Source organism: Felis catus, chromosome E2 (genome assembly GCF_018350175.1).
Source record: "Felis catus isolate Fca126 chromosome E2, F.catus_Fca126_mat1.0, whole genome shotgun sequence".
In the NCBI taxonomy this organism is placed as follows: domain Eukaryota; kingdom Metazoa; phylum Chordata; class Mammalia; order Carnivora; family Felidae; genus Felis; species Felis catus.
In genome coordinates this window covers 7,995,865-8,023,831 of record NC_058382.1, presented here as the reverse complement: position 1 = coordinate 8,023,831, position 27,967 = coordinate 7,995,865, and the positions used below count along the sequence as shown (strand labels likewise).

At 53.5% G+C, this 27,967-nt stretch overlaps 3 protein-coding genes across 12 annotated transcripts in view; 1 reads left to right on the top strand and 2 right to left on the bottom strand.

The window, feature by feature from the left end:
* IL4I1 (interleukin 4 induced 1) overlaps positions 1-24,236 on the bottom strand; it is a 36,235-nt gene extending 11,999 nt beyond the window's left edge. For all 9 annotated transcript variants that reach the window (XM_045046455.1, XM_045046458.1, XM_045046456.1 and 6 more), the window contains exon 1: positions 24,104-24,236. The gene's annotated coding sequence lies outside the window, so the exon portion shown is untranslated. The remainder of the gene's footprint in view (positions 1-24,103) is intronic.
* NUP62 (nucleoporin 62) lies at positions 431-24,881 on the bottom strand. Of its 2 annotated transcripts, none has more exons than XM_006940972.5 (2): positions 24,741-24,881; positions 431-3,213 (listed from the first exon to the last, which is right to left on the bottom strand). In XM_006940972.5, exon 2 carries the CDS (start codon positions 3,147-3,149, stop codon positions 1,569-1,571), a length of 1,581 nt encoding a protein of 526 aa, XP_006941034.1. In that variant the 5' UTR covers positions 3,150-3,213; positions 24,741-24,881; the 3' UTR covers positions 431-1,568. The 2 variants fall into 2 exon arrangements, with proteins under 2 accessions (XP_006941034.1, XP_006941033.1); XM_006940971.5 differs by lacking the exon at positions 24,741-24,881 and adding an exon at positions 24,104-24,235.
* Positions 23,875-27,967, top strand: ATF5 (activating transcription factor 5). The gene is given in 4 exon segments (XM_006940973.4): positions 23,875-24,178; positions 25,491-25,787; positions 26,732-27,010; positions 27,013-27,967. Coding segments are annotated over 3 exon segments (840 nt in total). The 5' UTR covers positions 23,875-24,178; positions 25,491-25,609; the 3' UTR covers positions 27,396-27,967.

Below are 27,967 nucleotides of genomic sequence, written 5' to 3'. Positions count from 1 at the left end.
CTGGGGACAAGAGGCACAATGTTGGGCGTGTGGAAATGACCCGAACAAATCCGCATCCCAGCTTTACTGCTTTCCACCTCTGAAGCACAAGGAGCACCCTCCAGCTAGCCCCAGGTAATGGAGAGGGACGCTGCCCATGGCACCCGCTACCGCGGAGCTACCGCCTTCGGGACGATGGCAAAGGACTGAACGTTGACGTGTATCTAAGATATAACCTAGAACGTCACCTGCACACACTCTCCCATGTGTCCCTCCTCTGCCGTCAGCACCAGAGGAACATACCACTTGCGTTTTGGCACAGAGGCGGGCCTAAATGCGTCGTCTAGTTCTGCTGGTTTCTGAGTTCCAGACAAACGGCCACTTCATGCGGTTTTTACCTGGAACCTGCTCTTTTTACCCAGCCTTCTAAGTTATCCACGTTAATGGCATCTTTTTTGTTCCACAATAAATTTTATTTAGGAAAGCAACATACAGTCACAGGTATTTCAGACAGTGCAGCGAACTGTAAAGACAAATACGAAAGACACTTGGGATACAACTGGCTGCCTTCTGTTCTTCTGGACACTGGATCTCACTGTAACTAACCAGGTTTGCTTTAGCGTCGGTCAAGTTCAGAACCAAGTCTGTGGCCGCCTCTGGCACCCGTGGCCATTTCAGCAGGCCATTTTGTGGATGAACATTTTATGCTGTTTTTTCATCTCTGTTGTTCATTCATTCGCAAATGTGAGGGATGGTGCTGAGGTCACAAAAGGGAATAAGGAACGCTCCTTGCCCGCAGGGGCTCACACTCTAATGGTGAGGCAGTAACCGGTTGGCCTAAGATCGTGTGGCGAGCGTTATCAAAGCTGTGAGCTCAGTGCGGTGCAGGGACCACAGGACAGCCATCTGACCCAGCTTTTGGGGTGGCCGAGAGGGCTTCCTGGAGGAGGTGAGGCCTAAGATGAGACCTGGACAATCAGGAGGCATGTCAGCCAGGCAAAGTGAAGACCTCCCGGTTCGAGTCTGACCCTTTTCTCAACACCTCATTTAAGTCCCTCATCTGACCTGTCCTTCCTCCTTTGAATTCTACATCCAACGGTCGGTTCTATTCACACGTCCCTTCTTTGCACTGGTGGTGAATTTCCACACGCACACACCTCATACGAGGATGCTGTCTCCTCGAAGACGGAGACTTTTCACTGCACCTACGACTATGTGTTGGACAAGTGGCCACTTAGCGGACCCTGCTGGGAGACGGATGGTGTTTGTGCGAATCAGCACTTCTCCAGCACCTGGCTGGAGCCAAGAAGGATGGGGAGGGTGCTGTTGTAGGTCATGGGGTCTGGGATACGCAAAAGATACACAAAAGAAACCACACCCACTAGGCTGCTGTCAGGGCCAGAGTGCTTGGAATATTTCTCTTTTTACTAATGCAAAATGCCAGACCACAGAACTGTTCTCAACAGCACAGTCGTTTGAAGAAAGGAGCAAACAAGTATTCACTGCAACCAAAAACCAGACAATAATTACGCGGCGCCCACTGCCCCCAACACCCTCGGAACCCACGGGCCCTGAAGACGGCCGGCAGCTCAGTCGAACGTGATCCGGAAGCTGCGCTCCTGCTCTTTGCGACGCCCCTCGCACACCTTGGTCACCTCCTCCACCTTCCTCTGCAGCAGGGCCGAGTTCTGGTCGATCCACTGCAGCGAGTCCATGTGCGCGTTGAGGATCTTGCAGATCTGCTGCAGGGGGTCGCTGGTGTCGGCGGGACCTCCAGACGTGTTCAGGTGCTCGATGATGTCCTTGAGGTCTTGGGCCATGCGCTTCAGCTGCGCGTCGATGTTCTCGGCGAGCTTGTAGGTTTTCTCGCGCTCCTCGTCGGCGTGCTGCAGGTAGACGGTCCCGCTCTGCTCCTTGACCGACTCCTCCAGCGGGCTCAGCAGGTCTTCCAGCTCCTTCTGCTGAGACAGGATGAAGTCGAGCTCTTGGTCCAGCCTCTTCTGGTCCAGCTTCACTTTCTCCACCTCGCGGTGGAGGGTAGTGATCTTCTCCCCATTCTCGATCAGCGTGCGGTCCCAGGCGTTGACCTGTGTGGCCTGCTGCAAAAAGTGCCGCTCCTGGTCCTCCAGCTCCAGGCTCCACTTGTTGATCAGACTCTCCAGCTGGGCGTAGGTCATCACGGGACTGGCGGACGCCCCCGTGGGTGCGCCGGAGCCAGGAGGCACGGTCGCGGCAGCCGGTGCGTTGCTGGCGATCCCGGCCGGTGCCAGTGGCTTCAGATTCAAGGCAAAGCCGGCGGTGGTGGTGGCCGCCGTGGTGGTGGCTGTGGCAGTGGTGGCAGTAGCAGTGGATGTTGTCGTGGAGGAGGTAGAAGCCGCCCCGGGGGCCTTTAAGCTGAAGCCCAGCGTTCCGGCCCCGGGTGCCGCAGCTGTGGTCGACGGGGTACAAAGGGAAAGCCCGGTGGTGGTGGAGGAGGCTGGAGCGGTCGCTAGCGAGGCGAACAGCGTGGGCCCGGCACTGGTGGTGGCCGCGGCGGGTGCAGGAGCAGCTGGCTGAGTGGCTCCTGCTCCAGTGGTTGCCGGCGTGGCGGGAGTGAAGGGCAGTCCGCCCAGTGCCGTGGGCTGGGCCAAACTCCCCATGGAGCCAATATTGAAACCGGAGGTCCCGCTCTGGGACGTGCTTCCGCCTGTGAACGAGAATCCCCCCGGTGTGGTGGACGGAGCGGCAGAGGTGGTGGTGGAGCCGAACACAAAGCCAGCGGGTGCTGTGCTCTGGCTGGAGGTGACAGTGCTCGAGATGGCGTTGGTGAGGGTGCTGCCGCCGAGCCCAAAGCCGCCAGGGTGAGCAGTGGCTGGGGTGGCGGCTGCATTGCTCAGGTTTAGCTTCGGAGCGCTGATCCCTAAGGAGAATCCCGTTCCTCCCGTAGCAGGAGTTGTGGTTCCAAAACTGAACCCTGGGGTCTGTGTCGCTGGAGCTTGGGTGGTGAGCGAGAACAGGCCAGTAGAAGGGGTGCTTGCAGCTGGCTGGGAGGGAGTCCCAAAGTTAAACCCGCCAGTGCCAGACGTAGAGAAAGAGAAGCCGGTAGCAGGCGTGGTTGTTGCTGTCTTTGCGGTGCCAAACGTGAACCCGCCTGTGGGGGCCCCAGTGCCTCCAAAATTAAACCCGCTCATGGCTCCAGATTCCAGTGGCAGCGGCTACTCTGACTCCCAGAGCAAATCCCTCGGTGTCCGCAACCTTGGGAAGATTTTCAAAGCACAGTAAGTCACATGATCAGATGGCAGTTTGGGAAAGGCAACCTCAATGGCATGATGGAACGTGTGGAGGGTGGCGGGACTTTGCATAATTATAATACGTGCTCGCCACCCTGCTCCCTGCTACAGCCCAGACAGGCCCTGTTAAACTAGCAAAGAAAGATTTGGAAGCATAAGCCGGTGCCCTGGAGGTCAGGTGCTCGGGGCTAGATGTGCTTGGGCCATGCGCAGCCAGGTTCAGCACAAGCAGGAGTATCTGCTGCCGTGGAAGAGAAGGCCAAAGAGCAGGCACCTGAGCTGACCTCAGCCCCGAGGAGGGCACACAAAATAACACCTGGAGGACCGGCTGCCCAGGATACCGTGCCAACCACAGGTGGGAGGTGGTGGGCGGTGGGCTGATGTGGCCGAGTGCCACGCTGACTGCCCTTCTGGACTCACAGAAAGGCCCCAGAAAGCTGAGCTGCACGGCAGGGCCTGAGGTGGCGAAGGTCCCATCTGTGCACACCCCTGACCTGTTAGGAGGATGGAGGGCGTGTTGGCACATCCCTCTGCCCTCCTTCTAACTCAGGGGTGGACGGGAGACCCCAGTCAGTTAACTCAGACCTCCCCTGGGACTGCTCTCCAGGCACTCAAGAGGAGGTGGCCTTCACCTGCAGGTGTAGGGCACAGAGAATGCACATGTGGGGCACCCCCCTCCTTTTTGGCCATCTGCAGCCGAGCTGCCACCAGAGAGAGTGACAGTGGGGAGAGGGAGAAAGTGATCATGTGGCCCAGAGTATCTACACGTACTCAGAGGCCCCACCCCATCTTCGTTAGAAGCTCCGTGAGCCAGCACAACCCTGTTCAGTCTAAGCAGACTAGATTTCTACGATTTCTGACTGAAAAAGACCCAAGCAGAGTCACCTGTTAGCTGACACAGGGGCTGCTCACAGACGCTCACTCTCACTAATACCTGGAGACAGGGATTCTGTCCTCGAGACAGAGTGGGGTGAGGACAATGGGGCTCAGAGGGCTGCGGTGACTTGCCCAGGATCTCCCAGCCAGCAAGGGGTGGAGCCAGGAGCTGACCCCAGGCCACGGGCCTGTTTGCTGACTTCTACTGGCCCAGCATGGGTCCCGGACAACAGGGCACTTTCTCACACCAAGCGAGGGGATTAAGTTTTCGGTGTAAGGGAAGAGCTGCGTTACACCTACTGACAGACTCTTACGACACACAAGAAATGTAAGAAGTGACAACAAAGGGACCTGGGCAGAATGCACGTCACTAGTGCAGTGTGATCTCAGCTGTGGAAAACAGAACTTTCAAGGAGGGCGGGAAGGGCTAAACGGCTGATGGGCATTAAGGAGGGAACTTGTTAGGATCAGCACTGGGGGTTACAGTTAAGTGTTGAGTCAATAAATTCTACTCCTGAAACGAATGTTACAATGTATGCATGTTAACCAAACTAGAATTTAAATAAAAATTTGAGGGGTGCCTGGGTGGCTCAGTCAGTTGAGCGTCTGACTTCGGCTCAGGTCATGATCTCATGGCTCATGAATTCGAGCCCTGTGTTGGGCTCTGTGCTGATGGCTCAGAGCCTGGAGCCTGCTTCAGATTCTGTCTCTCTTTCTCTCTCTTGAAATAAACATTAAAAAAAAATGTTTAAATAAAAATTAAAAAAAAAAAAAAAAAAAAAAAAAAAAGGAGCACAGGAAGGAGACACACCGATGTGGACAGGGCCCATCTTTGGGTGGTGGGACTACATCATCCCCTTTCTACTTTGATGTTTGTTCTGTCCATACAATGGAGGGACATAATCTATAAGCCTCGTATTTCAAAGAGGCTCAAATTATAGGGTGTGGATTCAGTCTGAGGAACCAGTGAACTTATGCAGCCAGGTTTTAAAATCACAACTCAAGGGGCGCCTGGGTGGCTCAGTCGGCTGAGCGTCCGACTTCGGCTCAGGTCACGATCTCACGGTTCGTGAGTTCGAGCCCCGCGTCAGGCTCCGTGCTGACAGGTCAGAGCCTGGAGCCTGCTTCGGATTCTGTGTCTCCCTCTCTCTCTGCCCCTCCCCCGCTCATGCTCTGACTCTCTCTCTCTCTTAAAAATAAACATTCAAAAATAAAAAATTAAAAAAAATAATAATAAAATAAAATCACAACTCAAGTAGGATAGATGGAGTTACTGAATTAAACAAGCCTCCCCTAGGCTGGCCCTGCCTCAAAGGTGACTGGGGTTGGGGTGGGGCCAGACCGAGGTGGGGAGGTGGAGCTGACCCTGAAGGTGGTGGGAGCCCTAAATAGTTTCCAGTGGAGTCAGTATGGGAAGTGCTATTAACCATGTGGTCCCCCTGAAGATGCCCACACCCGAATCCCTGGAACCTGGGAATATGCTGCTGTGTGTGGCAAAAGAAATTTCCAGGTGTGATTAAATTAATGGTTTTGAGATGCAGAGGAAGTGACCCAAGCATGGGAACACACAGACCTCTAGAAGCTAGAAAAAGGTGACAGCAGGTGCCCTGCTGACACCCTGCTTTTAGCCCTTTTGAGACTGAATTCGGACTTTGACCTCCTGAACTGTAAGAAAATAAATCTGTCATTTTAAGCCAAGAAGCTGTTGTAAATTTGTGAGAGCAGCCATGGGGAAAGAACACGGTTGGAAAGCATAAAATATCTGACAGACCTGAGGTAGGACCTAGTGGCTCCCTAGGGCTCCGGTTTCAAACGAGGGACAGGAAACCTCTCTGAGACTCAGTTCCCTTATCAGGAAAGTGGGGCGGCAGCTACTGGGCTGAAGCGAGGCCAGCATCCGTGGGATGCGAGTTAGGGTGCTCGTTATCACTGCTGCCATGCGCAGGCACACGCTTGAAAGTTTTACTTTGGGGACAGCCTCTGGAAGCTGGTGAGGAAAGAAGGAAAGGAGCCCAGGAGGGGCCGCAAACACCCAGCTGTAAAGAAGTTCTTCTGAAAGAAACGCGGGGGTTGAGGCCGACCTCAAGTTTAACGCGAATTCACGGTAGGCTGCCACGAGATGTAGACCCCGGGGGGATTTCCAGGCAGCCAGGTGTGCCCGGCACCGTGCTACGTACACTCTCCCTAGCCAGACCCCCAGCTAATTTCACACCGATCCTACAGAGAGGTCGGGATGACTGTGCCCCGGCACAGATGGGAAAAGAGAGGCTCAGATGGAAGTAACTTGTCCATTCTTATCCCACAGTGGGCCCTGAACCCTGGCCTTGGGCTGTAAACCCCTCTTTAGTTCTACCCTGTCAAACAGGTGCACCTGGTCACAGGGCAAGCAGCCCTGCTTTGGGGCACGGACGCTATTCTGCACCCCAGCCTCCATCCAATACCCGCGTTTCTTACTTCCCTTTCATCCAAGACAGCAAAGGTAGTTCGGAGGCAAGACAGCTCCCTGTCCTGAGGCACGAGGTTGGTTCTTCAGGCTTCAAGACCTGTGTTCGAACTCTGCTTCCACTGCTAGCCGTGGGGACTGGGGCAAGTTATTCCTGAGCCTCTCCAAGCCTCAGTGCCTCCCTCTGTAAGGAGGACAATCCCCTCCCACCGTGAAGAACAAGGTCACAACTGAGAAGCCTGGCCCAGGGAAGGCATCCCCAAGTCCTGATTCCTTTCCCCTCTCCCTCTTCAGGACCAGTTTTACTTCTGCAAGGGTCTCCAGGGATCCTTTTGTGGCCCGGGTCTGAGGAAACCTGTGGCAGCTGCCCCCCTCCAACGTCCACTGCACCCTCTGCCTTCCTGGCAGAGCCTGCCATTCCGTTCGCCTGTTCCGCATAGACACGCGCCTCTAAGGAGAGGACCTCGGGGCTGCCTGGTCTAAGCCTGGGGACCTTGGCTGGCTGCCCATCAGCACCTCTGGGGGCAGGTTCTTGGGGGCGGCGCCCCGGCCGTGGCATTTTTATAAAGCTCTTCCGGGGGTTCCGGGAAAGGTCCCTTCTCTCCCGCCACAGCAACGCCTGAGCCCCCAGGGCCGCCGGCGCCCCGCACTGGACCCCTTCTTCATGAGAGCCCAGCTCCCCACTCAAGTGCCGCGTCAAGCCAGGTCCGTTCGGGTTACTGGCGGCCAATAGCCTCCGAACAGCTACCACCTACACGTCTCAGTTCTCAAGACCTCAGCCCCACAGAACTTCTATGAATAAGCTGCAGCTAAATTTTTCCACAAGAGCATTTATAAAAAGATCTGTAGCTGTTAAAAAACTAAAAGAAAAACAATTTTCCGTGGGGGGCTTTTGTGGTTTCATGGTTCACCATTTATTAAATGCCTCACGTGTTTCTGATTCTACAGGAGCCAGGAGCTACTCGCAGTGGCAAACACACCGACTCGGCCCCACGCTTTGCACTTTAGATGTATCATTGCTCATTTACTCCTGAAAGCAGGTCCCTTTCCTAAGCCAGGAGAGTGAGGCCCAGAGAGGTTACTTAAGCCATGGCCCTCGTCCTTGAGGTGGCCAAACGTGACCTTCAGTACCAGGGCACCAGGCAGGGACAGGACCGGGTCACGTGTTGTACGAGCAAGGACAGGTCCTCACGCTGGCCTGGGCCCTGGGGAGCACTCTCCTGGAACTGAGTGTGGAGGCGAGATGTGAGATCAGCCAGGATCGGCCAGGCAGGAGGGGAGAAGGGCCTGGTCGCGGGCACAGAGAGGCTGAAACCGCAGGCGTGTCTGTGCACACAGTGAAAGGTGGACTCGGCAGGCCCGGATTATCCAAAGAAAAGACTGGCCTGTGTCTGGTTCCTGGGAGATAACCTCCAAGCCCCCAGAGCATCCTGCCAGCCTGCCCTCAGCAGGGGCCAGAGACCAAGTGATGAAGATCAGTCACACAGATGCTCCGTGCCTGTGTGAAGATCCTGGCACCAGGGCTCAGGGGAGCATCCCTGGAGGGCAACGCTCCACGTGTGTGGTCACACGACGGTGCCTGGAGAACCAAGTGCGGTGCTGTCGGGTCAGCTCCACTGGGAGACGAGCGGGAGCTCACACCTGGTCTCTCCCAGACTCTGCCCTGTGCATCTTTTACCTTTGTTGACTCTCCTCTCTCTTTTGCCGTGACAGGGGCAAAATCTAACAGGTTTGCCGAGTTTTAGGAGTCCTTCTAACTAATCAGTGAACACAAGGGTGGTCTCGGGGACCACGGTGCACAGTGTGTGTATAGCACCACGTGACGGGAGCTGTTGGTCAAGAAATGACATGCGGATGCCTCAAACTTGGTTTCGAGGCAGCCAGGGAGGCACTTCACGGGTAGGGAGACTAACATGGCAGATGTACGTGTGGGGAACGGACTGGAGGAGGTCGGGGTGATGGTCTAGGCCAGAAGCCAGAGCCAGGACTCTGAGGACAGAGGAGAGAGAACCGCGGTTTGGGAAATGTAAAGAAATGGAGTGATGGCTGTGTGGGGCTGTCTCAGTTAACGAGGCCGTCAACCAAGACCAGGACCTTGGGAGTTTCTCACAAACGTGTCTGAAAAACATACACTATTTCAAGACTTTTCCACTTTCACCAAACGGGCAAAGTTCCCTACAAGAGAAGCGGACGGTGCTTGGGCCAGGTGCTGAGGGCTAGATGGCCACAGATGTGACGCCCAAGTGGGCCCGGAGTGAGGAGGGGCTGCCTCCAAGTCACTGAGGGAGTCGGTGACAGAGCGGCCTGCCCTGCATCTGTCCTTGTTTTTCACACCACATCCGTCCGCCTTCACAGCCCAGGAGTCCGAGATTCTGACCACCCCCAGCCCCCGCCCCGGCTTTGAAGACCACCGTTCTCTGCCACCACCTCCAACTTCACTCAGGTCCACTAACCTGACCTGTGCAGTTCCTTTGCCACTCCAAATCCCAACTCAGATTATCTAATTTATTTACTCTATTACTTACTCAGCCCTATTCTATGTACAGGGATGACAACGGAGACAAACCAGACTCTCTGCAGTGCAACATTCACTCATACAACAAATATTTGTGAGCACCTGCTATGTCCAGACACCGTTCGAGGCCCTGGGATTATGGCTGTGACTGAGACAGAGGCTCCTTGCTCTCACGAGGCTTGTATTCCAGCCAAGGAGACAGGAGAACAACGAACTTCACAAAGCAATTATACAGCATGCTAGAATAGGCTAAACACTATGGAGGAAGCAAAAGTGGGGCAGGGCAGGGGAACATGGTGGCGGCACGGGGGCAAAGGGGTTGACTGAGTCACACCGAGGGAAGAGCCACAACAAAGTCCTGGGTGGGACATGACGACAGGCAGCCAGTGTGGTTAAGGTGCAGGGGCCGCTGTCCCTGCACCTGGGACTCTCTCCCTCCCTGTCCCAGCCCCTTTCCTCTATCTGAAACAGGGGTGTTTGGGAATGAATATGGAGGGGGAAACCTCAGCCTTGGACTGAAAGGAATGGAAGGATTGAGAAGGCAATGGGGGGAAGTGGGGAGTGCCTAGGTGACAGAATGGCCTTCATACGTGTCCACCGCCCTAGCCCCAGAACCTGTGAATAGGAGACCTCACATGGCAAAAAAGGACCTTGCATGTGTGATTAAATTAAGGATTTCGAGATGGGGAGATCACCCTGGATGGCAGCATGGACCCTGAATGTAATCACAAGGGTCCTTAGGTGGAATGTGAGGTGGCAGAAGAGTCAGGAGGTGTGACCATGGGAAGAAAATTCCGAGAGATGCTGCGTTGCTGGCTCTGAAGACAGGGCTTGGACCACAAACCAAGGAACGTAGGGGGTCTCTAGAAGATAGAAAAGATGGATTCTCTCTGAGTTTCCAGAAGGAATGAGATCCTGTGGACCCATTTCAGATTTCTGACTTCTAGAACTGTAAGAGGATAAACGTGTGTTGTTTTAAGCCACTAAGTTTATGATCGTTTGTTACGACAGCAATAGGAAGCGGACAGAGGAATAGGGGAGAGAGAACAGGATGGCCTAAATCTAGATACATGGCTGGGAAACACATCCTAGAGTTGGGGTTGAGAAAAGGGCTAGAGCGAGAGGAGACAGGGCCGGGGCAGGTCTGCCTCTGTGCATCAGGACCAAGGCGGGAGGCTGCTGCAGTCGCTGGGCCCCAGCAGCTGGGGAGCCGGTGGGAAAAGAACATGCAGCTGCGATTCTGAGAATCAGGATGTCCTCTGCTGCTGGGGCGACCTCATCAGCGGTGCGGATGTGTATGAAACCCAGCAACAAGCCATCTGTGACAGAGGGAGGGAAAGGTGGCCTGGGAGCACCAAGGAGGGCTCATAATGGAGATGGTGTCTGCCCACAGGATTTCTCGCTTTTGTTCACTGTGGTTATCCCCAGCACCTGGAGCGGTGGCCGGCATGCAGCAGGCGCTCTGTAAGTGACTGTGACTGACAACCTGGTAACTCAGAACTACCACTTACAGAGTGCCACCTATGTCATGGTACTGGGCCAGAAATACTAGGTAGCAGCCCAACGAATCCCTTCGGGATGGGAAACAGGATCAGAAAGGTGATGTGACTTCTTCAAGGTCACACAGCAGCAAACACCAGTCCCAGGATGGGAATCCAGATCTTTCTGGAGCTAAGTCCTGCTGTTCTGTGTGGAACATGGGAGGAGGAGAGGTCAGAATTAAGTCTTGAAGGATGAGTGAGGTTCTCCGGGCAGACATGTCACCGCAGGACTGACACACATACAGGCAGCTTCTCTATAGCTGTGGCGGGAGCGGCAGGCAGTGGGGAGGGGGAGCCGGGGGCCAGGTCACAGAGGCAGACTGCCTCTAGTCCATCTAGCAGAGACAAAGCCATGATGCTGCTTCCTTTTCTGATCCTAAAGCTGGCCTTCGTCTTCTCACCTCAGAAGCTTAAGTGACCGACCCTTCCACACCAGGCTCACCCCACTGGGGTAGAGATAGAGGCTGTCCCCTCCTTTACACCGGTTCTACTCCATTTCATTTGGGGCAGCAATAAGTCAAGCCAAACGGCTCTATTTCCCAGGGCTCCTCGGTGGGGCTTGGGATTGAGTCCAGGGTTTTCTAGTCCACTGATGGGCCAGGAGAGTGACTGCAAGCAGTAGGTCAGTAGGGGTCATTAGAGGTCCAGACTGTGGGGGCACCCGGGTGGCTCAGTCGGTTGAGTGTCCGACTTCGGCTCAGGTCATGATCTCGTGGTTCGCGAGTTCGAGTGACTGGGCTCCGTGCTGACAGCTCAGAGCCGGGAGCCTGCTTTGGATTCTGTGTCTCCCTCTCTCTCTGCCCCTCCCCTGCTCGCGCTGTCTCTCTAAAATAAACAAACTTAAAAAAAAAAATGTCCAGACCGTGGACTTCTGTGCACTCTGAGGACAGGGGCCTTTGCTCGTCCTTTTCCACGAGTCACCTGGCAAGGCTCTGCAGCCCACGTGCCAGAGCCCCTGCTTCTCCACTCCTAACCCTGGGATCTTAGATTCTAAACTCACCGCCACGCCTGTTTCCTCATGTGAAAAATGGGGGTTACAGCTCATGAATCATGTAGTCTCTGTGAAGATGAAACTGTCTGATCCACGTCAGGCACTTACCACACGGTACACCCTTGGGGCCCAGGAAAAGCTACTCTCTTATTATTCTGGGAGCAACTGGAACAGATGCTCCTGACATTTCGGCCCACAGCCACCTGGTGGCGCTGCCAACAACGCCAAGCCCAGGTGGCGCCCAGGAAGCAAGGATGAGCCATCTGGGAGGGAGCCACCCTTTCCCCCCAAGAAATTAGCAATTTAATGGGGAGACTCTGGATCTCCTGGGTGGAGAGATTTAAAATAAAATGAAGGAAAGAAAGAAAAAGAAAAGGAAGACAATTAGCAATTTAAGAACTTGCAGGAAGTGTGATCACAGGCACAGAAACCAGAGAAGAATCAAGGGGAGCAGGAGAGAAAAGGGGGAAAATGAGAGACTGAAGGGACCTTCGCCTTTGGCCCCCATCGGCGCAGCCAGGGAAATCTGGTCCCCACTGAGGCTCAAACGCCGGCTGGAGCCTTTGCCAAGTGCGTCAGTGCAGGAACTCCCCGTCCACTCTGCTGCCCCCGCCCCCACAACCGTCTCCCCTGGGCTGTCTCACCAACATGCGTTCGTCGGCCACTCACCCCAAGTCCACCAACTCTGCTTCTTAAACTTCTCTTGAATCGGTTCCCCTCTCTCTCGGAGTCAAAGAAAACCCCTCTAACCCACAGGGAACAGGTGAGTTCACAGAGCCTACCCTACGGGAATGGAAATCAACTGATAAGCGCAGAGCAGCTCGCTGACCAGACCGTAACCAAGACAGCGTCTCCACTGTTCCAGGCTGAAGAGGCAGCAGTGAGAGGGTGTGCGGCCAGACTGGGGTGCACTATGAAGCCACAGGAGGGCTCTGTGTCACAGGATCTTGTTTTGAAGGACCCCCACCCACCCCGCGGGGGGCTGGGAAGGAGGGTGGCGGTCGGGGTCCGGGTCACTCGTGGGCTCTTACACGACCGCCCTGCCCGGTGGGCACGGCCAACCCCGGTTGCAGGAAACCAGGAAACGGAGCCTCTGGGAGGGGCAGGGACGCTTTCCTAAGCGAAATGGGCAGCAGGGAAACCTCAGTACTCGCCACTGCCTAGAGGCCTTTCTCTCCGCAGTACATGGTGTCCCCGACAGAGAGGGCAGGATAGACACCCACCTCTCACCTCCTTAGGCCGCTTGGGATTCTGGTCCTAACTTCCTCCAGCCCGCCCCTCCCTGAGGACCAGCACACTCGAGGCCCTTCCACCCCCGGGTGTATCGAACTTGTGTTAAATATTAGACACCTGTGAGGAGATGACAAGCAGAAGGCGTGTCTGTCCCTCTGTTTGCTCTTCAGGGGGAGGAGCGGTGGAAAGCCTCACTGCTTGTCTCACTGCTGCCTGTCTCTTCCTTCTCCCAGGCGGAGTGCCCTGACCAGGTCCCTAAATGTCCCTGCATGCTAACTGCTACGGAAGCTTTGTCACACGTGTTCCGTTTCTCTACCCACCGACGTGGTGGCTGTTTTAGAAATTTTTAAGATTCTTTTTGCAAGCAGTCTGTTCACGTGGTTCTACATTCGAAAGGGAAATAATACCCTGGTCTCCGTCTTCCCCTGTCCCCACAGCCACCAGCTCTCCTCCCTGAAGAAACGCGGCTAGGTCTCCTGTGCCCCTTGTCAGACTTCTGATTCATTTAAGCAAATGCAGTGAGCTCTCTACCCCTTCGCACACAAGATGTCATGTGCCGGACGCGCTGTTCATTTTCACTTACTAGATCTCAGGATTCCTCTTAAGCAGGCTTATTATCCTCGCTGGAGAGAGGAGGAAACAGGCTCTCAGAGGGGAACCACCTTGGCCGAGGCAACGACATCCTGCCTCAGCTGCCTGCTCCTGTGGGCTGCCTCCAGCTAGCACCTAAATGCTTCTTGGATTCGATATTCCCAACCTCCTCTCTCCTCCCTTCCTTCCCCTGAAAATACTAGTTTTACCCTAAGGGAGCACTAGCCAGCTAATTAGCAGTTACATTCTCCTTTACTCCAACACCCATAACTACATCCAAAGGAGCTCACGTGGCAGGAAAAACAGCAGTTTTCCCATAGGGAAAACAAATCAGGTTAAGACATGCACAGAAAAGAAGTCAGGAAACAAAAGAAGAGTCAACTTTAAGAAAGATTTTAGAACAATTCTTAGTATATTTTGTTTCTCTTCTATTGAAAGATTTTTTTTCTAACTGCATTAAAAAAATGTTTATTTTTGAGAGAGAGTGCACACACACGAGCATGTGCGCAGGGGAGGGGTGGGGGTGGGGGGGACAGAGACTCCTAAGTGGGCTCTATGCTGACGACAAGAGAGCCCGATGTGGGGCTCAACCTCATGAGCTGTGAGATCATGACCAGAGCTGAAGTCAGATGCTTAACCGACTGAGCCACCCAGGGGCCCCTAGCTGCATTTTTAACATTCATATTTTAACTACAGAATTACTACATCAGTCCTTCCTTTAAAATAATGTCTTGCACATCACCAACAGAGCTAAGATTCTCTTAACACTACCCTCCACCCTGGTGCCCACACCTGTGAGGTAACCGCTGTTAAAAGCTGTTGCGTATCTTTTATCTGCAAACTTGTGTGTGCATTCAGAGCCTGAGGAAATGAAATGACTCCGATTTTTCTTTTCCTGAACAATATGGCAACAAGCATTGCTCATTCACACCTTTGGCACAGGTGCATTTTTCCAGGATCATCTCCAGAAGCAGAGTTGCTGGCTGTGGACACTTGCAGTTTGGTTTTACTGGGGATGACCAAATTGCCCTCCAACCTGCCTATACCTGTTTTTATCCTGGTTCCTAAAGAGAATCATTTCCCTACAACTTGCCAGCACGTGAGATTAGGAAAGTCCCACCCATCTGATGTACCAACTGCACTTACTAAAAAATAAAGATAAAAGCACTAACCATTCAGGGGCGCCTGGGTGGCTCAATCCGATAAGCATCTGACTCTTGGTTTCGACTCAAGTCACGATCTCATGGTTTGTGACATCGAGCCCCGCATCAAGCTTTTCACTGACAGCACGGAGCCTGCTTGGGATTCTCTCTCCCCATCTCTCTGTCCCTCCCCCACTCAAGCACACTCACTCTTTCAGAATAAACTTAAAGAAAAAAAAAAGCACCATTCAGCACTCATTATATGCCAGCATGTGTTGGCACTAAGTCCACTAAGATGTAGAACAGGACAGACCCTGTGCTGGGCAAACAAAGACAGTAATATACGGTATGGCTACCATTTTCATGAAACCCAGAGTGATATTTAAATATGAATAAAAAAATTACCAGAATGGAAAACAGATACTCAAAAACTTATACACAAATATTCACAGGAGCACTATTCCCAACAGCCAAAAGGTACTCTCATTGCCTCCGTTATTGCACTCCAGCCCCACCTGTTGTTGAGGCCTAAAGTACTCCTGCCTCAGGGCCTTTGCACTTGCTGGTCCCTTCTCCTGAAATGTTCTCCCTTAAGCGTCCCCAGGGTTCACTCCTTTACTTTCTTCAGCCTTTGCTCACCTACTCAGTGAGGTTCTCCCTGGCTATCCTTAGGACTTAGCACCATCTGAAATAATATACTGACCTCACGGATCTCATTTATTGTCTCTCCATTAGGATGTCGGCTACATGAGGGGCAGCATTTTTGTCTGTGACTTCCACTGCTGTATTCCCAGTTAGTAATGGTTGCTGGCCATCGCAGGCACTCACTAAATGGTTGCCAATGGCACTAAATGGATGTCAATGGCATCCAGGAGTTTCTTTGTGCCAGATGCTTTTTGTATACTAACTCCAACCATGAGACAGGTACCATTACTATTTCCCTTTTAGAGTTAAGTAACTTGTCCAATGTCAACATGAACTTCAAAGTCAAGATGAATACAGTAAGGTCTTGGGGCACCTGGGTGGCTCACAGTTCATGAGATGGAGCCCTGGGTTGGGCTCTCTACTAACAGTGCAGAGTCTCCTTGGGATTCTCACTTGCTTTTTCTATCAAAGTAAACAAACATTAAAAAAAAAAAAAATTTAGGGGCACCTGGGTGGCTCAGTCAGTTAAGTGTCCGACTTCAGCTCAGGTCGTGATCTCACAGTTTGTGTGTTCAAGCCCTACACTGGGCTCTGTGCTGATAGCTCAGAGCCTGGAGCCTGCTTTGGATTCTGTGCCCACCCCCCTTCTCTGCTCCTCCCAGACTCGTATTCTGTCTCTCTCTCAAAAATGAGTATTAAAAAAAATTTTTTTTTAATTTAAAGGGGTGCCTGGATGGTTCAGTCAGTTAAGCGTCTGCCTTCGGCTCAGGTCATGATCTCATGGTTCATGGGTTCAATCTCTACATCAGGCTCTCTGCCGTCCACACAGAGGCCGCGTTGGATCCTGTGTCCCCCTGACCCCCGCAAAAAATAAAAGACTTAGAACCTACTGGAAACCTAGGGGAGATGATGACTACCTTCACCTGGGGGATGGGTAAAGGGAGGGCCAGGGAAACCCTCCTAGAGAAGAAAAAGGATATTTAAGCATAGTTTTGAGGAACATGGAAGAGTTAGGGTAGGGAGGGGTTAGATCAATACCTCATTCCAGGCAAATGGTCGGACAGGCAAGGGCCTGCTGCCTTATGGAACAGTGTTAAACACCCTACGTTAAAACCACAAGATGTCAGAGAAAATACACAAATGGCCAATAAGCATAGGAAAAGATGTTCGTCATCATTGGCCACCGGGGAACGCAAATCACAACACAATGAAGATACCAGGCCACACCCCATAGGATGGTAATAAAGATGGACAAGGAGTGTTAGCGAGGATGCGGAAAAACTGGAACCCTCATTCACCGCCAGGGAATATAAAACGGTCCAGCCACTGTGCAAGAGTCTGGCGATTCCTCAAAAGGTTAAACACTGAGTTACCCTACAATCCAGCAATCCCATTCCTAAGTATCTCCCAGGAGAAATGAACACATATGTCCACCCCAAGCTTGTGCATGCATTATTTGTAATAGCCAAGAAGTAGAAACAACCCAAATGCCCACCAACTGATGAATGGACAAAATGTGGTATATCCATAAAATGGAATGTTATTCAGCCTTTAAAAAGCAATGAAGTATTAATATATGTTACAAAACAGATAGACCTTGAAAGCCAAAGGACCTTCTATGACATGATTCCATTCCAATGAAATGTCCAGAAAGGCAAATGTAGAGACAGGTCAGTGGCTGCCTAGGGTTGAGGGATGGGGGAATGGGGAGAGACTACTAATGAATGGATATGGGGTTTTGGGGGTAGATGATGAAAATGTTTGAAAATTAGATTATAGTGATGACTGGACAACTCTGTGAATGTACTAAAAACCACTGAATTGTTCACTTTAATAAATGGATGTACATTATACAATACCTCAATAAAAGCCAATAAACTAACCAATAGGTAGGAGATGCCAGGAAGGGGTTAGGAGGGCAGAAGTGAGCCTGCAGAAGTAGGCAGTGGCCAGACTCAGTCCTGACTTTACCTTGAGGGCAGGGACTGGGCAGAGGAGTTTCCAGACAGGATCTGAAATGCCCTCAGCTGTGAGGCTATCAGGGACTCCTTGAGACATGCAGTTAGGCATAGAGAGGACATTCAGACTTGGAGAGGGACTCTAAGAGCACCGTGTGTGTATGTGTGTGTGTGTGTGTGTGTAGAACCGCACACACTTGTGCTCCCTCCCCAGCTCAATCCCTGTAATCAACACCAGCATCTCAAGGGAGAGGCAGTGATGTCACTGGTTGGGGAGGAAAAGGCCCAGGCCAGGTTGTGGTAGAGACAGTTGCCATGGAAATGGTTTCTCTGGGAACCAAGTGAAAGCCACCAGAAGTGAGGGGGGGTGGGCAAGGTGGCCTCGATTCTGAGAACTAGAAACCAATCACACCTACCCGCCTCGGGGTATCAATCACCATGCTAATATTTCTGGACATTTGTTATGTGCTGGGCTGTTGGCAGTGCTTTACCTGCACCGACTGCCAACTTTATGAGGTGGGAATTATTCAAAACCCCATTTTACAGAAGAGCAAGCTAAAGCCAAGAGAACTTTAGTAACTTACTCCAAGTCACACAGGTAGTCAGGACAGACCCAGGCTATCTGATCCCAGAGCTGAGCTGCTAATCACTCACTAGCCTCTCCAACGCGACATCGTGTCCACCTTCCACACCGTGTGCCATCTCTAGCACTCCCCATTCTCTAAGGACATCCGGGGCATCTCCATCACCTTCCAGACTTGTTCAGGTTTCACTCTGAATCCAATTCAGTGCTGTCTACGTCCCCAGCCACAGGCTAGAAGCTAAGAAGGGCATTAGCTGCTCTTTCCTGCCCCCACCTCGGGAATCTGTCCCTGCTCTGGGCGGGGGCTGGCAGAGGAGAAAGGCAAAGGGCTCTTGAACTCAGAGCGGGGCTCTGCTGGCGCTGACCCAGCGCTCTCCATCGGGCAGTCCCCACATTCATGGGGACCTATGAGGCATTCCTGTTGTGGTCCTCTGCCTCTGCCTCAGCCTGTCTCTTGCTCCCCGCAGCTCCCACTACAACTGGCCATCCCGAGTGCTGGCTGGGTTCAGGTTCTGCTATATTCCTCTGTGCTCAAGCAGCCCTGTGGGGACTCTGCATGTGTGACCCACCACATGGCAGGGACTCTCCACCTCTCTTTCCCCATTTGGAAGGATGGGGCACGTTTGCTTTGAGAAAGGAAAAGCCAGGCCCTGGCTCGCTCCCGTCAGACAGAACTTCAGAGAACACCAGGCAGGGCCACTCCGACTGTGGTGGATGAGACAGAACAAGACCACTCTGGAATCATATTTCAACACAGACAGATGCACAAACCTTGTCCAAAGCACAAAAATGACCCAAATCTCCTTCCTGGCTCAGAGCAGACGGGAGCTTCTTACCTTAACCATAGCATTAGCTGGGCTCACTCCTCCTGCCTCTAGATGAAGTGGAGATACCCAGTTCCGGACTTGCCTCTGCTGCCCAGCCTCCAATCCAGAGCCAAGCCTGCTTCCCGAACCCTTCCCAAAGCTACCTAACCCCACCCAGCTCCCACAAGAAGCTCTCCCTAACACCCACTTACTGAGATGCCCCGAGGGACCCAATGGTGGAGGGCAAGAAACCCGATGTTCAACTATAGGTGCTCCTGGCAGCCTCTGGCATGAGGCGCGGACAGATGAGGAACAGACGGGGGAGTAAGACACCAGCCCCTCTTTAGCAGGCATTTGACCCTCAACGACAATTCCTGAGAGGCCTCCTTCCCTGCTCCCCACGAACACTGTCCTCTCGACTCTAGATGGGGCTGGGGCTGAGCAAGGCCCTGCTCATCCTCAATCTTGATCAGTTCAGCAGGGAGCGGTGTGGTCTCAACTTTCAGCAACTCTGGAATGGAAGTACTTGGTTCCTTTTGTTCTCTGCTCTGGGCAGCGAGGATTACAGATCTGAGGGTGAAGGGGAAATCACTGAACCAAAGGTCAGGGAGGACCCACAGCCTGAGTCTCATCCACACTCATGGTTCCCTGGAGTTTCTCTCAATCACTTGCCAACCTTTTAAAACTTGGATCTCACAGGAAATGCTCGATTTCCAACTTCATAAAATCAGCAGCTCTGCACTGCAAGGTGGGGTCACCCCTGAGGTGCCTTTGGGGTTTCCCAGGGGCTTTGTTGGCCTCTCCTGAACACAGGCCCTTTGCGTTTAAGGAGAGGCTTGTTCGTTGAGCCAGGAACTGTTCTACGCCTTTTCGTGTATTATCTGTCTGCACCACTGCCCTCTGAGGGTTCTGTTATTGTCCCTACTTTAGTGATGAGACCACTGCAGCACACAAGGGCCCGGTATCTTGCTGGAGGCCACAGTGCAGTAAGTGATGGCATCTTGAGCTCTGGGCACTAGGCTGTCAACTACCTCCAGTTTGCCCAGTCCTCTTCCTATAGCCAGTCCCTGTGGGCACAGGAGGGGGCACCCTAGGGCTGGCCCTAGCTTTCATCTTCCGATGAGAAAATAGGCTCCCTTGGGAGGTGTGATAGGTTGGATAATGGCTCTCCGAAGAGGTCTACATCCTAGTCCCCACAACCTGTGAACAGATTACCCTACCTGGAAAAAGGGGAGTCTGCAGATATGATTAAACTGAGGATCCTGAATGCAGATATTCTGGATGATCTGGGTGAACCCTAATGTAATGTAAGTGGGAGGGCAAGAGGATCAAAGGAGAAAATGGGAGAGGAGACGATAGAAGCAAAGGTCTGAGTGATGCGAGAAGGGCCATGAGCTGAGGAACACAGGCGCCTCTAGAAAAGGCAAGAAAATGGATTCTCCCCTTGAGCCTCCCTCCAGAAGGAACACGGCCCTGCAAACCTATTGTAGACTTTCAGTCTTCAGAAGTGAAAGGGAACGAAAGTGTGTTGATCTGAGCCACTGCGTTTATGATGGTCTGTTGCAATAGCCACGGGAAACAAACACAGAAGATGAGCACCGAGGGTGCCGGAGCCAGTACAGCCATGTGGGGCCCACCCAGGCTTGAAGGGCGGTGGCTGCTTCTGCCGAGGGAGACACCCCAGGAGCAGCGGAAGGGCTCCCGAGGACTCTGAGCTACTAGGCCACGTGGTGGACTTATGCTCTGCATGCCTGGCCCCTGTACCGCCCTTTCCCCAACCGGGCTGGCCTTGGCCCTCCTGCCCTTGTTTGCCAGGACACCCACCTCCAACTCCTGCCCCCTTCCGGGCCTGCATGACCCCGGTACCTGCCCTAGCACCTCTTCAGAGAGAATCTAGGTCCGTCTGATGCCAACTGGGTGCCTTTTCTATCATGCCAGGCCCAGTCACCTTGATTGGGAAACAGTGAGGGGTGGCTGGTGAGGAGGGCCTCCACTGGGGCAGGAAGATGGGGAGGAACAGGTCGGAATCGATGGAATTTGGCAATCGTGAGCAGCGGCAAACCTGAGGTGAAGGTCTAGATGAGGCGGCCTCCCGGCAGGCTATGCCCTGGACTGCGGGTCAGGGACCTCACAGAGCCTAAAGAAGACAGGCTCTCCCTGGGGCTTGTGGGGTCTTGAAAGCTATGCGGTATTGTGGAGGCCTGGGCTCTAACTAGCGGTGTGACTGCGCACAACCCCCTTCACCTCTCAGGGCCTCAGTCTTGCCCCTGCAGGACCAGCAGGTCGGCCTGTGAGCTGAGGCCTCTTCTCAACACTGGTCTCAGACACTCGGGATCCTGCATAGGTGGCTGCTCTCCTTCTCCCTCCCTCGCAGCGCTGGGGCCCCTCCCCAACCCAGGCCTCTAGGGCCTCGCTAACCAGGAACTGTTGCCAGGTGCGCCAGGGCCCCCAGAGAATCCCCCCACTCCCCCTCCCATCAAAGAGCCAGGGTGATGCAACCTGCCTGCAATGGCCACTGCACTCCCCAAGCCTGGCTCCTCCGCACTGAAAAAGAGTCCCCAGAAGCCCCGCCCATGCTCCCAGCCCCAGCTCAGGAGTTGAAGGGACTGGGGCACCTGGACCCACGTGCAAGACTGCAAGTCTTGGGGAGGCAGCGGCATTTGAGTCCTGGAGGTGCCATGGGTCTGGGGTCAAGGGCTTGGGGTGCCAAGACCGGGGTTCACAGGTGGCCATGGATGACCCACCAGTCACAAATTAGAATACACCGGGAAGGGCTAGGGAGCTAAGTGTGTGAACTGGCACCCACTCAGTAGGAATCAGTCAAGCTGCTTTGATGGGACAGCTGGCACCAGGGCTGAACCGGGTGAGATCCAACAGCTAGGGAGAGAAAAAGCTGCAAGGGGCTGGGACAAGAGGACCAGGGTCCCTGCCCCAGTGTCTCCTCAGTCAGCATATGTGGCATGCAGCCGGCAACATGATTCCCATACTAAGCAAGTTCATGTCCAGTAACTAACAAATATCCTACCTGGCCACCCTCTCAAAAACCCATAATCCCAGTCTACGAGACAAAACCAAATTGAGGAATATTCTACAGAATGACCAACTCTTCAAAACTGCCAAGATCATGAAAAGACTAGGAAAGTCTGAGAAACTGCTGCAGAGACCAGAGGCTAAGGAGACATGACGACTAAATGTGATACGGCATCTAGAACAAAAAAACAGCATTAAGAACAACTAGTGAAATGAGAATAAAGCATGCACTTTAAAACCCCCTTATCTGTGTGGGTTCTTTAGTTGTGACCCATGTACCACAGTAATGTTAGATGCCAACGAGGGGGAAAACTAGATGAGGGGTATATGGAAACTCTCTGTACTATCTTTGTGACTTTTCTGTAGATCTAGTCCACATGTATATCATAGAATATCTTTTCAGAAAAAAACTCAGACTTTGGTGGGTAGTGGGGGGGACACGACTCTCTGCCAGCAGTCCGTCCTAATCCTACCTATGGCTCAAATATCTATACTGAGAAGTAGAAGGAAGGTCGGTCCTTAAGCCTCACTTAAAAGGCTGGGAGATCTTTTAAAGCACTTACTGCTTAGCAGTGGGGATAAAACACAGCTGCCTCAGTAACAACCACCACCACTACTTATGTAGCACCTGTCTGCCAGGCACTAATCTAAGTGCTCGACCTGAATTGATTTAATCCTCATAACAGTACTAAGATGTAGGCACTATTGTTCTGCAAACTCTACTCCTGATGTGGGGCTCAAACTCACGGCCCCAAGATCAAGTCGCATGCTCTACTAACTGAGCCAGTCAGGCACCCAAGAAGTAGGCACTCTAAACTGCCATGTATATTGCTATGTTTCTATTAACTAAACTTCATACTTTCTTCTGGTACTATTAATGGAGACTGAGGCACAGGGAAGTAAGCGAAATTGCCAATAAGCTAATAAGTGGGGTAGAGTCAGGGTTTGAACCCAACGACCTAGCGCCACAGTCTGTGCTTAACTGAGACTCTGTGCGCCCCAGGTAATCATGTAGGTCAAGTCCTCAAACACTGGCAGACTGGACAGCTAGTGCTCTAAGTGAAAGTGGTCCGATCCCAAGAAGGATTTTCTGCATGTAACAGAAGCCTGCACGTCTTCATTCCCAGATACCCCTCAAGTTCAGGGTTCCCCCACTTTCTTTGGATCTCATAACCCTCACAAGCGAGGAAAGCTGAACTCCAGGTGTCCTGCTGTGGGCAGATGCAGAGTGGGGAAGGGTTTCTGAAGCAAAGACCCAAAACCACCTGGGCTAGTGGAGGGCCTACTGCACAGGAAGGGAATGGCCAGGAAGCCCCTCTGTTTAGTAAAGGGAAGTGCAGATCTCACTATTTCCGGCAGGTTTGGGAAATTGATGGGGGGGGGGGGGGGACAGCTGAAGCAGAGGACCTTTTGAAAGAAGTGCTGAGGATAAGAGCTGATGCAGAAATAAGCTGATGGAGAGTAAGAGGATGGAGAAAAGGCAGTTACGGTGATGATGCTGGCTTCTCCGCACCCCACACAGGGATGTGCTGAGCGTCCGTCATCTACGATGGGGAAGGGTGGGGATGGCTGGAAATTACTGAGACCTTGAAGGAGTGACCTACTAGCACATGCTGGATGTTCAAATGTCCGGGGCTTTTGCCAGAGCGGGAGGAAGGGGTAAGGGTTCCTATTAAAAATAAAATATGTTGAAAAATAAAAATGAAAATAAAAAACGTTGAAAAATAAAATAAAATACGCTGAACAGGTACGTAAGAGCCCGGCTCTCGGTTTCACAGGCATCGACCTATTTGATTCCAACAAGCAACCTCACCAGGTATACCTGATTTATTAATCCTCCTCATTACAGGTAGTTAGTCCCCAATCTACGAGACTAGAGACCTTGTCACTTGCCACCCTCGAAGGTCTGAGATTTGAAAGGCGCGCGATCTCATCGTGACTCACCCCAGACTCTAACCCACAAAAAGGTTTCTTAGCGTGGGGCAGTTGGGGGATGAGGACACTAGCGTGTGGCTGGCCGGAAATTCGGGAAGCGGGGGGAAAAGTGAACTGGTGCAGCTCGGGGGGGGGGGGGGGGGAAGGGGACCGAATCCAGAAAATCGCGGGGGGAGGCTGGATCCCAGAGTCAGAGGAAAGGGAAGCTCGGAACCCCCGGGGTAGGAAAGATGAGGAGGGTGAATCCCCAAATAGGAGGAAGGGAAAGGTCGAACTCTAGGGGTCGGGAGGAGGAGGGGACTGGATCCCAGGATCCCCGAGAGGTAGGGACCAGGCCCGCCCCCCGGTTGGGACCTCGTGGGGTGGGGCGGAGCGCGGAAGGATCCTGGCGGGCTGTGCTGCGCCACCCGCGGTATATCTGTCCCCAGTCCCCGGGGCCGCCTCATTCCCCATCCTCACATCACAATCTCTCCTCAGACTACCGCGACGCCATCTCCGCCCGCATAGCCCTGGCTATGGCTCTGTAGCCGCGACCCCTCCGTGCCCCGGCCCGTCTCTGCGCTCACCGCGCTTGCGCTCTTCGCTACCGCCTTCTTTCTTCAGCGGAGGCCGCCGCCGCCTCTCTGTTCCACAGCCATGGAGTGAGTAACCGCTCGCCCCTCCCTCTCCAACCGCCTTTCCCGCCCTTTCGAAGCTCGCGGCCTTCTCCACCAGGTCTCGTGGGGGTGGGGTGGGGAGACGAGAGTGAGGAATCACGGTCGCGCAAGCGCAGAAGAGAAAAGACGCGCCGTCGGCGCGTGGCCAGGCATGCGCATTTGGGCCGATGGGGGGAAGGGTGCGTTCTTGAGAATGTTGGTGTTTAAAGATGGCCTGTGTGCAGGTGCGCCTGCGCACTAGCCCCTAGAGAGGGTGCGTTGTCTCCCACCCACCATCTCCTTGAGCAAGTCTGTCCGCGAGCGGTTGCTCACGTGCACGAGCCACCAGAGCCCGCATTTCTGTGTGAAGGGCGGACGGAAGCAACGGCACATGCGCCCTGACCCCCCGATCCCCCGCAGGCGTAAGAGCAGTTGGCTCGGTGGCGGAGCATGCGCTTTGGCCCTCGGCTAGAGAGCCGCGTGTGGAAGGGTCAGGGGTGGGGAGCTGTTATCTGCCGGCCCCTCCACTCTCCCGCTCCATGTTGCTCAGGCGCACAGCACAACTTACCTTTGACTCAGGCACCCGCTCGGGGGAGGGGGACTGATTTAGATTGGGCGTAAGGCGAGGCTTAGGGGCAACCTGTTAAGAAGGGGGTGGAGCTAGGATCACCTTGGTTGCAAAGGGTGGGGCCTTGGGGAGCCCATTGTGAGAGGGGGCGGGGCTAAGCAAACAACGCTGAGGGGTGGGGTTTCAATAGACAAAGCGGGGCCTTCGGGAAGGGGTGGGGTTAAGGTAAGAATGGGGGCGGGGCTAGAGGGGGTCACCGCAAAGTTGAAAGGAAAGAGTGGGACTTGGTGTTCTACGTTGACAAAGGGGCGGGGCTGGGGCAAGTCCCCTGAGAACCGATTCGAGCTTGCATCTAGGGATAGGGTGGAGCCTAAAGAAGGGGTGTGGCTGGAAGAAAATTGTGGGATTGAGTTTTTTATGAAGTTGAATAATTGCGGGGGGGGGGGGCTGGGAGGGGCTTAAGGAAATTCCCCTGGGAGACCATTATGTTTCTATATTGGAAGGAGTGGGGCTTGGATATTCTAAAGGAAAGTGAGTGAGGGCTAAAGAGAATTCCCTTGGGAGTGGGTGGGGCCCAGAGATTTGGGGAAAGAAAGCATTGGTTTAGAATTCTGCGAGCGCAAGGTGCAGTCTCGAGCCTAGTTGGAAGGCGGAAGGGAAGACCCTGGGGACTTGGGGGTGTGGCTTGGTTACCCTGTGACTTTGGCTGTGGATAGCCTCTGACACTGACTACTTTTGTCTCACATGTAGGTCTTCCACTTTCACCTTGGTGCCTGTCTTTGCCCCGCTGAGCAACTTCCAGAGCCTCCTTCTAGCTGTTGGTTCAGCCTTCTTCATTGCGACCCGTGCCCAGAGCCCGTGCTGCAGCCATGTCACTCCTGGCGACCCTGGGGCTGGAGCTGGACAGGGCCCTGCTCCCAGCTAGCGGTCTGGGCTGGCTCGTAGACTATGGGAAACTCCCCCTGGCCCCTGCCCCCCTCGGCTCCTATGAAATCCTTGGGGGAGCCCTGGAGGGTGGGCTCCCAGGGGGAGGAGAGCCCCTGGCAGGTAAGGACAGGTGGAGAATGGAGGTGGGGTGAGCTGGGGCATGGGGGACAGGGGAGAAGAATTCATTTATTCACTCAAGAAATATTTACTGAGTACCTGTAATAAGCCAGGTCATGTTTTAGGTGCTGGGGGATACAGCTGAGACAAGACCAACATAATCCCTGCCTTCCCGGAACTCACACACTAGTGGGGAGGCAGACAAAAGACAAATTAAGTGATGATATATCGGGATAAGTGGGAAACAGTAGCTGAGCCAAAAAAATAAAAACACAGCCTTAGTTTACAGCGAGTAGCCAGGAAACATATAGGTAACATTTTGGCTGAGACCTAAAGGCTGGGAAGGAATAAGCCAAGAAAAGACCCAAAGGAAGAGCTTTTCAGGTAGAGGAAACGGCATACGCAGACGCCCTGGGGCAGGGGTTATTTTACTCATGAGTGTTTTCCAAACGCTTGGCACATGGTTTGTTCTCAATACTTAATGAATTAAAGATGAAACGGGTGTGTTGTGTGTGTGAGACCTAGTTTGTCTTTAGGGATGGAGAGTAAATCAGAAACTATGGACGTAGGGTAGTTAGTAAAGATTATTTGGGAATGGTTGAAGATCTAGCTGGTTGAGTTTTGTTGTTTGGGTCATTGGTTGGTTGATTGATCCATTGATTGGCTGCTTAATAGGTTGACTGGTTGCTTGACTGCTTCATTCACTTAGTTGATTCGTTGGCCAACTGGTGGGTAGTTGATTGGCTGGTTAACTGGTTGGTTAGATGTTTGATTTGTTGGCTGGTTTGTTGAGGGGTCTGATGATTCACGGGTTGGTCGGTTGACCGATTGGCTCGTAGGTGGTGTCACTCAGTGAATGGGATGAATGAAGCCGAGGCGAATGAGCACCAGGTGAGGCAGGAGACCGGGAACTCAAGGAAATTTATGTCCCTCCTCCAATTCTCCAGGTGACGGCTTCTCTGACTGGATGACTGAGCGAGTGGACTTTACAGCCCTCCTGCCCCTGGAACCCCCCTTACCCCCAGGTGCCCTCCCCCCACCCTCCCCACCCCCACCTGACCTGGAGGCCATGGCCTCTCTCCTCAAGAAGGAGCTGGAACAGATAGAAGACTTCTTCCTCGATGCGCCACTCCTCCCACCATCCTCCCCCCTGCCTCAGCCGCCACCACCAGCCCCCTCCCTCCCTCTTCCACTCCCCCTCCCCACCTTTGACCTCCCCCAGCCCCCGCTCTGGATACCCTTGACTTGCTGGCTATCTACTGCCGCAGTGAGGCCGGGCCAGGAGACTCAGGGTTGGCGTCCCTGCCCCCACCACAGCAGGCCCCCCCACCTCCACCTCCACCCTCTCGCCCGGCCCCCTACCCGAATCCTACCACCACCCGAGGGGACCGCAAGCAAAAGAAGAGAGACCAGAACAAGTCAGCAGCTCTGAGGTACCGCCAGAGGAAACGGGCAGAGGGCGAGGCCCTGGAGGGCGAGTGCCAGGGGCTGGAGGCTCGAAACCGGGAGTTGAGGGAGAGGGCTGAGTCGGTAGAGCGCGAGATCCAGTATGTCAAGGATCTGCTCATTGAGGTGTATAAGGCTCGGAGCCAGAGGACCCGGAACAGCTAGAGGGGCTTTGGGCTGGAGGGGGCACTGGTCTTCATCTCTGGCTCACCTCTATTTCTGGGGCTGGGGTCGGAGGATCCCACCATCCCCTTTTCTGTCTGACTTTCTCCCCCTCCCTCTCCTTTTATCTTTGACTGCTCTCGCCCATTTCTGAATTTGCCCCCCTTCTCCCACCCAGAATCCTGGAATGTCTGGCTTTACTCAACATCTCCACTTCTCAAGTAACAGCTGAGGGGCTGGGGGCCCAGAGACGGGGAGCTTGCAACCCTGGCCTCTCAATCAGGGAAGTGAGGCCAGGAAGCTGTGCAGAATGAATGTGGAACAAACAGGGGAGCCCCCAGGGGATGTGAGCCAGGGAGGGTCTTAAGAATGGCCCCTGTATAATAATATAACCCAAAAAGCAAGCCAAGTGACCTTAGGGAAACATATTTGGGCAGGAAGCCAAAAGGTGGCCAAGTTCACAGAGCAGGTGAATATGCAGGTAGCCGGGGAGGTGGGCAGGGCGGGGGAACGGCCATAGTCGGGACTGGGTGTTCATTTTAGCTCTGGGAGGAAATCAGTGTTTTGTTGTGGGG